Source organism: Macadamia integrifolia, chromosome 6 (assembly GCF_013358625.1).
Source record: "Macadamia integrifolia cultivar HAES 741 chromosome 6, SCU_Mint_v3, whole genome shotgun sequence".
NCBI lineage: Eukaryota > Viridiplantae > Streptophyta > Magnoliopsida > Proteales > Proteaceae > Macadamia > Macadamia integrifolia.
Window position 1 is genome coordinate 36,062,769 of NC_056562.1, and position 8,916 is coordinate 36,071,684.

The 8,916-nt window shown below is 37.0% G+C and overlaps 1 protein-coding gene across 2 annotated transcripts in view; it reads left to right on the forward strand.

Moving 5' to 3' along the window:
• The first annotated feature begins 153 nt into the window (after window positions 1-153).
• Window positions 154-8,916, forward strand: part of LOC122080727 (GDT1-like protein 1, chloroplastic) — a 9,661-nt gene continuing 898 nt past the window's right edge. The window contains exons 1-11 of one of the 2 annotated variants that reach the window (XM_042647548.1): window positions 154-392; window positions 697-787; window positions 2,678-2,989; window positions 3,815-3,868; window positions 4,688-4,749; window positions 6,388-6,456; window positions 7,045-7,096; window positions 7,282-7,356; window positions 8,010-8,139; window positions 8,546-8,616; window positions 8,736-8,783. In XM_042647548.1, coding sequence (XP_042503482.1) covers window positions 223-392; window positions 697-787; window positions 2,678-2,989; window positions 3,815-3,868; window positions 4,688-4,749; window positions 6,388-6,456; window positions 7,045-7,096; window positions 7,282-7,356; window positions 8,010-8,139; window positions 8,546-8,616; window positions 8,736-8,783 — 1,134 coding nt within the window. In that variant the 5' untranslated portion in view covers window positions 154-222. The remainder of the gene's footprint in view (window positions 393-696; window positions 788-2,677; window positions 2,990-3,814; window positions 3,869-4,687; window positions 4,750-6,387; window positions 6,457-7,044; window positions 7,097-7,281; window positions 7,357-8,009; window positions 8,140-8,545; window positions 8,617-8,735; window positions 8,784-8,916) is intronic. The other variant, XM_042647547.1, reaches the window with a different exon arrangement.

Genomic DNA, 8,916 nt, shown 5'->3' on the forward strand with positions numbered 1-8,916 from the left:
TAAAACACATCACAAAATACAAATTTCACAATTTTGGGACTAGTTTCTGCCTGGTATCGAAAACCGGCCTATTATCTGGTTCTTTACTGGACTGGTCTTACAAGCGGATACGCAAGTCATCAACTTCTATGGATGGATATAAAGCGGTAGCTCTGAAACGTAAGCCAGGGAAGACGAGAAAGTTAGAAACACAGTGGGGGAGGCAAACGGTTCAGAGAAAAAATGAAGACACCAACGCTTTCCTATAAGAGCATTTTCTGGACAAATTTGCAACCTTCACTTTCAAAACCTCTGCAATTATTTCATTTTTCTTCTTTCCTTTCTTCAATTCGTTGCTCGCAGAAGAAGAAATTGAAGCACTTGGATCGGAATTTCAGTCTCATTTCATCAAGGTTGATTCGATTTTCCCTCCTTTCTTCTTTCTTCTTTCTTCTTCCGGTTTCAGTGAGATTTGGTACTATTTTGCTTGGATTTCTAACTTCGAGTTTATTTCACTGTTCTTCTTCGAATCTCTGAGCTCTCAGAGGAATGTCTTTCGATCGGTCGTTTTTTATTGATGTTGCTAATGCTTGGAAGTGAATTTATTCTAGGGTTTGTGTATGTAGTTGTAATAGAGTGAAGAACCGAACAGAGAGGAAGTGTTTAGATACTAGGGAAGCGTTTCGGTTTCTAATGACAAGTACAAAATGTGTGCAGGCATTCAAGTCAGTGGCCTCAATGTATAACTCTAGACGACCGCTGGTCAGGGAACCTCCCGCAGACGGCTTCCCCCGTTGCACGCAGCATTGTAACTTTTTCCTCAATACCAGTATTCTTTTATTTATTATGCTTTCTAGTTCAGAGGAATGGTTATATTATTTTTCTTTCAATTCATGAACAATATATATATATATATATATATCATCAATTGTTGGCTTGTAGAAGTGAATTGTTGCACTATATTTAATTTAATTAGACAAGCAATTTACTGGGAATAAGTTTATTAGACATCACCAGCTAAAAAAGTTTATTAGACATGATAAAAAAAACTATCAACAGCATTATATTAAAAATTCGAGATAATTTATATAACCCATGAAATCCATGACCTACAGTAAGATTCATAGTAATTAAGTCTAAATATTTATCTGACGATTATAAGGCTGAGGTGTGATTAATGAATACTCTCATGATTTAAGATTAATTTCAATCCCCTCTCTGTTTGTAACGATTTGGTTAGTAGTTTTAACCGCTCATTAGGCTGAGGCATGATTACTCACAAGATTTAAGATCAATTTCAACACTCTCTCTGTTTGTAACCATTTGATTAGTAGTTTCAACAGCCAATGGAAATAACGGTATGCTCCGATGTATCCTAGTCTATTGGTTAACTACCCAATATGTTGCTGACTTAGAGTTTTGAAAATATGGAAAGTAAAAGTTCAAACCAAAGGGTTGGCCCAAGGTTTGGAAGCCAAAAATTGGCTTTAGACATCCTCTATTTATGCATCCAAAGGCATAAGTCATATCTCTGACGAAAAGGTACAACTCTTCAAGAAAAGAGGCCACATGTATGTTCAAGTAGAAATGACAAGCCCGCATAAAGTAAAAGAGGATTGAGACTTAAGCATATTTAACTAATTTTTAAGACATAATGAGATATAAAAAAATATCAATCACTCTTAAGTACAGTCTGAACAACATCCTATCACATATTAGGTTGAATATAAACAGAACTTGGTAGGTCGTAATAGGATATCTCTTATGCCAAAATTGGTGGGGGCTGAATTCCCGGATGTAATGTGAGGTGTCTTTCAGTGTTGGATTCTGCTTTTTTGTAGCATTCCAACTCCTCAGTGTACAGATATATATATATATATATATATAGATTTTTTTTTTTTGGGTACAATTTGAATAAATTCTCCTACCCTACCCACCTTTAAAAAAAAAAAAAAAAAAAAAAAAAAACTGCATTTTTGTCATCGTGTATTGAAATGCAATGAAAATTGGGATTCAATGGTTATGGCCATCTCATAGCTATGAGATTTAAACTTTGCAGTAGGAGTTTCCTGGATGGAACCTGTCAAATGGTGGCTCTTCCTAGTGCACCACATCTGCACTGTTTGGGCAGCTATTCTTGTGGTAGATTATAGAAGACCTCACCTTTCCCCAACTGGAAAATTACATCCAGGTGCTGGGAAGTATATATGATTTTCATTTTTATATTCATTCCTCTAAGGTTTTCACCAACTTGTGATGGTGCTTACTTGGTTTAAGAGTTATGCTGAATGGCCTCAATATTTTTCTTTCTTTATCTTTTTATTAAATGTGTATTTGGATTGAAATTCTTCTGCCAATTTGTATAATAATATCATCTGTAGTTCCAATTACGGGTCTTTCCTTACTAATGTTTGGATGAATTTTAATGATCATTTAGTTAATTTGTTCAGATTGTATGATACTCTGACTGGATAATCTATTCAATTCCTCTGGCAATTATTACTCTAACATCATCTTTAGTTCAAAAGCTGAAGTTTTTGCCTTTGTGAACTAATAGTGGTGATGATGATTAGTAGTCGTCATCTAACAAATATAAGTTTTTCCAGATTTTATTATACCCTGACTTGCTGAACTGTGCTATCCCCATTCACTGATATATTGTCTCATTGATGAATGATATACTATATCCTGGTTTCAGGAGAGCATATTTCTTGATAACAAGAGTTCCATAGAATCTTCGAGATGGATGCAAGTTAAGGATAATTTTCTTCTTCTGGGTAAAACTCGTATTAGTTCAAGAAGTCAAGATGATGTATCAACGTCTTTCAACTGCAATGATGCCTCAGACTTTGATACATTATTTCATAGATGGCTGAAGTTTACACTACTCTTTGGGTTGCTCATGCTGCAAGGCTCTCAACAGGCAGTGGCTGGTCCAGAGTTTGCTAGTGCGTTGCAGCCATTTCCTTATTTGGGGGATCTTGGTGATATTAGCACAGGTTTTGCTTCAGTTAGGAAAATCTCTTTGTAACTTTTACTGCCAATCTTTTAGTTATAGTAGGCAAAGCCTAGTCATTCTCGATGCATTATTATCTTGAGGCTTTCCAATGGCTTTCTGTTAAACTGTGGTTGTGCCCTCTTTAAGTCACCCACCCAAATTTTGAAGTTTTCTGTCTTGATACACTTTATTGCATTCCTTCTTTCTAATATTTCCATGAACAGGGATTACAATGTAACCAACACCAGACTGTAAATCTTATGAAACATTTTTCTTCTTGTCCTTAAAATGATATAAATAGAATCATTAGTTCATGCTACATCATTTCTATTACCATTTTTGCACTTTGTCTGGACTTTGTTTCAGGCTAAATGAATGCTTTCACAAAGGAATATTGGCATTCATCTTTTTTCATTGCTCTTTTTTTTTTTGGTGGGTTGGGGGAGTGGATGTATACTTTCATGCATCAGTTCTTTATTCTTTTACTGAAAACTGATAAGAATCAATACAGTTGAAAGTTCTTATGTGGACATAATATCTGAAGTTGGGAGTACTGGAGTAAGACCAGCTTGCAGACATTCTACAGGTTCTTGGAGAGTCAAATACTTTTTTCAGTAGGCATTTCTGGAGGTTGATCTTTACTCGTCAACCTACAGGTCAAAGGGGATAATTCTATAAATTTTCTGTGGCAGTGATTGCCTATTGATGTCATAATGCTATGCTTAAATAAATCCTGACAAAGAACTCAAATATGTGTGTTCCTATCCAAACTTCCATTATGTTCCAATCTTTGAATGCACTTACTAATGTTACCAATGTTGTCCTATTATGTTGCAGGCTTTCCTGCTGATATTTTTCTCTGAATTGGGGGATAAAACATTCTTTATTGCGGTAAGGATGCATCAATTGATAGTAGCTAGTGGTGAAACATGATCAAGTTCATTGAGGATTTTTCACCTTCCTATAGTTTCTGAATCGGGACAACTTTCTGTGTATATGTATATTTGCATGCATATATTTTCTGTTAAAATGAATTTTTTAGGCAGTGGTTTTAAATCTGTTGTTCGTAATCTCTAAGCCTAATATTTTTATTGGAAGAGTTTCTCCCTGGTTTCTTTAGGTGTTATGTTCTCTTGTTTCCAGTTACCTAGTACTTGATTTTACTTGACCTACCAGTTGGATGTTTATATATCCTCAATTAGAGATTGTCAATTCCGTCTTACTTCTCAAAAGGCCTCCAACAATAGCAGTAACATTTCTTATCCAAATCTGAACCCCAGCCATATAAGACAATTAAAAAGGCCTGATTTGCGACTTAAGCCACACTTGAAGTGTTAGTTTCAAGACTCAAGATCAGGTTGTTCGTGAGCTGAAGAAATTTAGTGCATAATAGTCATGACTCAGCTCATTTAATGAGTTACTAGTATTTTTTGAAAACCGGTTAGGATCCAATGTTTGATGGACTGGTGATGGTTGTGTCACCCATTCAGACAGTCTAATGATAGTCTTATTTAAATGAGTAGCACTGTTGAGCCTCGGCAGGACCGTCCAGTATAATGGTCCATGAAAACCATGGTATCAACTACGAGCTTAGATCATGTCCTTCTATTTGGGTGGAGAATGTAAGATTTCTAAAAGAGAAGAATTTCTAATTTTATGTTCAAGATGGATACTGATGCCTTCTGTTTTGATTTTTGATTTCATTGACAGGCACTTTTAGCAGCCAGGAATTCTGGGGCCGTTGTTTTCATTGGAACCTTTGGTGCACTTGTGTAGGTTTTCCTTTCTCCCCCCAGTGATATCTGGCATAGTTAAAATGTTTGTTGCATCCACAATCTCATGTTATTATTTTCTTCTATGCAATGTTATTCAACTGAGTGCAATGATTAAAGTGAGAAAACAAGAAATAAGTTACTAGGTACTTCAAGACAAACTGTGAAGTAAGAGGATGTAGAAGATACCATGAAGCATCACACATTAGGATGCACGAATCCTTGATCTGTGGATGAATACCCATATGGCTTCCAGCAATGCAAATCCACCATAAGAAGTTTTGCTTGGGGAGACACCTATCCACAAAAGAAAAGAGGATCTAGGTGACCAAGGAATATGTACATAAGAGTCCCGAAGAGCACCACACATTGTGCCACATTGCCCATACCTGTGGTGATGAATTCTAGCCAAATTGGCTTCCTCTCTTGTCAAAATAAAGCTCTTCCTGTGCACAAAACTGTGATGGTTGGTATTGCAAGGGGAAATGTGTTACATTGTGGGTCTTATGGTTTGCTTGGACCACGGAACCATCCTCATGTCATTGATACGAGTTAAATATCCATTCATTACTCAGAGTTATTATTGACTTATTGCAAGCCGATAAATCATGCAAATCTTGTTCTGGCTTGGACTTCTGTCACTTTTAAGCCTGAAGTCTCCTCGAGTGTTGATCAGGTTACCCTAAAGTTCTAACTGAATCTATTGATCTGGCTTAACCAAGATACCCAGAATCCGGTTTTCCAACCACTGGTTGGACTTGAAAATGGTGAATTGCATCAGAATTCACCATGTTTAATTCCCTAAGTTTGATAAGGGAACTCTATGTTACATGAGAAATGATTGCGAGGTCATCCAAATAATTGACTTCTATGCTCTACATAAGTAGGACCTTGGAGATATTTCTAGACTTGAGAACTTTCTAGCTTCAAGGTACTTGTGAGAGCGAGTGAGTTGTCTATGTGAGGGACTTTGGGTGATCCCTTTAGTGAATTATTCTCTAAGTTCTTTTGTGTGGATGTGATTTCGATTTTGGCTAATTTCTGAGTTCTATGTCCATTGGGTTCTCATTCATTATTCTTGGTCAGGTTGTAGAAGGAACACAGTGTCTCCATTAAATGTTTACTTTACCTTATTTCATCTAAACAAAATGTCATTGTTTACCTCATTTCATCTTAGAAAATAAATAAATAAAATGGCAACAGTGCATGAGGCTCCCAATACTGCAGGGTCTGGGGGGGCAAATGTACACAGCCTTACCCCTGCTTTGCAGGAGAGGATATTCCAAGTTTCGACCCTGTGACCAACATGTTGCAATAGTGCAACTTAACCATTGCGCCACAGGCTCACCCACTTTTCATTAAATGTTCTCCATGATGACAAGTGCTTAATTTTTTCACAAAGCGTTCATCTGTCACAACAAAATTTTCAATTTCCTTTTTAGTATAAACACATTTGGAAACCTTACCTGCATGATACTGGACAACTGTTTGCCCGATAAAGCTGCTACGATATTGTTAGTTGAGGAAAACGTCACTCTGAATTTGGTCAGACAAGTTCTGAATTTATTTCTCTTCAAATAGATATTGAGAAGTTTGAGATGCTTTATATCTTGTAATGTGCCTTTGTATCATGTCCAGGGCAATGACTATCGTGTCTGTTGTTCTTGGCCGGACCTTCCATTATGTTGATGACATCCTTCCATTCAGGTACTTTGCTTTGCTCCTTATGCATAATTGGAGGTAGTTAAGTGTAAATCTGCCGTTCCTACGTGGCAGCTACTGAGGATGGTCTATTCATTGCTAGTCTTGCACAGTTGGACATAGAAGGTGGTTAGGATGGATTATCTATTTCTCTCTGCAGGGTTGTCTTTGTGTACAAAGCTGACCTAATTTGGATCTCTTCATTTGGACGCATAAAATAGTCTATCTTCAACAACAACAGCAACAATAACAACAAACTCAGCCTTATCCCAACTTAGTGGGGTCAGCTACATGGATCCATAAAAATAAAAAATAAAAATAAAGAGTCCACACAGAATTGGGTGAAAGGAGAGATGAGAAAACGAAATCTGATGACACCAATATGGGGAAGGGAATCTATTCATTCAATACATCAAAATGGTTTATCCACCCCTTAGCATGTGAAATGTGTATAGAGGCTACTTTGTAGACCATCCTTGGCGTTTCGTTTCTAATTAATGGGTAAATCATTGTGGATCGTCCTATGCTTTACTCCTACTGAAATTTTGTGAATACTATGAAGTGTAATTCTTGAACAAATCTGTTGCTTCTCAGATTTGGTGACATTGATTTGCCTGTTGATGATATTGCTGCAGCTTTCCTCTTGGTAATTCCAATCATCCTATTTGGCTCAGGGCAATGAACAAAACACACACCTACTCTTTCTTCTATTGATAATTTGATGTAATTATGCCAAATGTGCAAAAGCTCAACAACATAAACGTGGAAATGTGATCTCACTGTTTTCTTGATTGAAAGAAATATCATGAGTGTGCCAATTTAATTTGACAGATATATTTTGGAGTCACCACATTGCTTGATGCCGCCTCAAGTGATGGTTTGAAGGCAGAAGAAGAACAAAAGGAGGTGATATATACACTAAAACTCAATTTGAGATGTATATGGATTTATGTCTGATGCGTAAATGTTTTTGCATTTTTTCTATTGAAGCCAATGCATATGGATTCATTTATAAACAAGGGAAACAGTTCCCCATATTGATTGTGAGTGTTTCCTCTCTACACTCGACCTCTTTTTAGCAACTTGGAGGCTGTAACAGCCAATTGGATAGGCCATTTGAGCATTAGAGTCATCCAAGTAGCCCCTTGCACCTCCCCTTTGCATAAACAAGGGTTGAAATTGTTATTATTATTATTATTATTTTTTAAATAGAAGAATGGGGAAACAAATGTCTCAATGTAGACACATCGCAGTTAACTACTACCTGCAATTTACCACATACCTGGAGGTAAGAAGATGATACCCATTTTTTTTGGGTTGGGGGGGGGGGTGTTTGGAATTGAGCTATTTAAGATTGTTGGTCAACTATAGGTTTACCTATCGAATTTTATGAATATAACTTATTGGGGAGCTTTCACCAAAAAATGTTTTTTTTTTTCCTTTGTTATTCGGGAGCTACTCTTTTAAATGCAACCTGATTATTCCCCAGGTGAGAGTCGTGAGACTAGTGTTATACTGGTAGACATATTTGATGACTAATCATGTCTTTGATCAAACAGGCAGAGCTAGCGGTTTCTGAATTTTCAGGAAATAGTGACGGGATCGTAGCTGCTGCTAATACTGTCATAAGCACTTTCCTACTGATTTTTGTTGCTGAATGGGGTGATAAATCATTTTTCTCCACGATAGGTGAGCCTGAAAATATGTGTCTTGGCTTATCGCCTAACCATGCCTAAAGAGAGATTACGAAAGGATGGAAAGAAGCATACTAGCTTCCTTGTCAGTATGTTGTACATTGCACACATTTCACTATTTTAGAGACTTTCTCGCCATTTGGTGGTAGTGTCTATGCTTGGTTAAAAAGTAACTTGTTTGGATGATGTTGATGAGTCATCAAGTTGACTTTTTTCCGGACTATTTACTGTCTTTTTGGCCATCCCAGAAAAATGCCTGGGGGATGTTTCAGATCCATCCCCTGTACTTTGGTGCAAGAGTTGATGTGTATAACATCATAACAAGCTGCATAGCTACATCCTGTCTTGATGCTAAACTATTCCATCCGGTCCTGGTACATTTAATCTCTTTCCTTTTGCAGCACTTGCTGCTGCTTCTTCACCCCTGGGAGTCATTGGCGGAGCACTAGCAGGTCATGCTGTTGCAACTTTGGTAAACTATTAAAACTTCATTTTTCAGCTTCTGTCAGTCTTGTAGAAATGGCTCATTCTTTGTTTTGTGCTGATGTTTTAAGGTAGACATGAAGCCATGTTATTGATTCTCTTTTGCAGATTGCTGTTCTGGGAGGTTCTTTACTGGGGACATTCTTATCAGAGAAGGTGACCACCAACTTGCTCTTAATCTCCACCATAGCAGAAGCATAGGGGCCTAATTTTATTATTTGTTCCCAAAAGAATGCTTTCCTGCATTTTCTTTTGGTCATTTTTTTACCTACGGGGGTTTTTTTTTTTG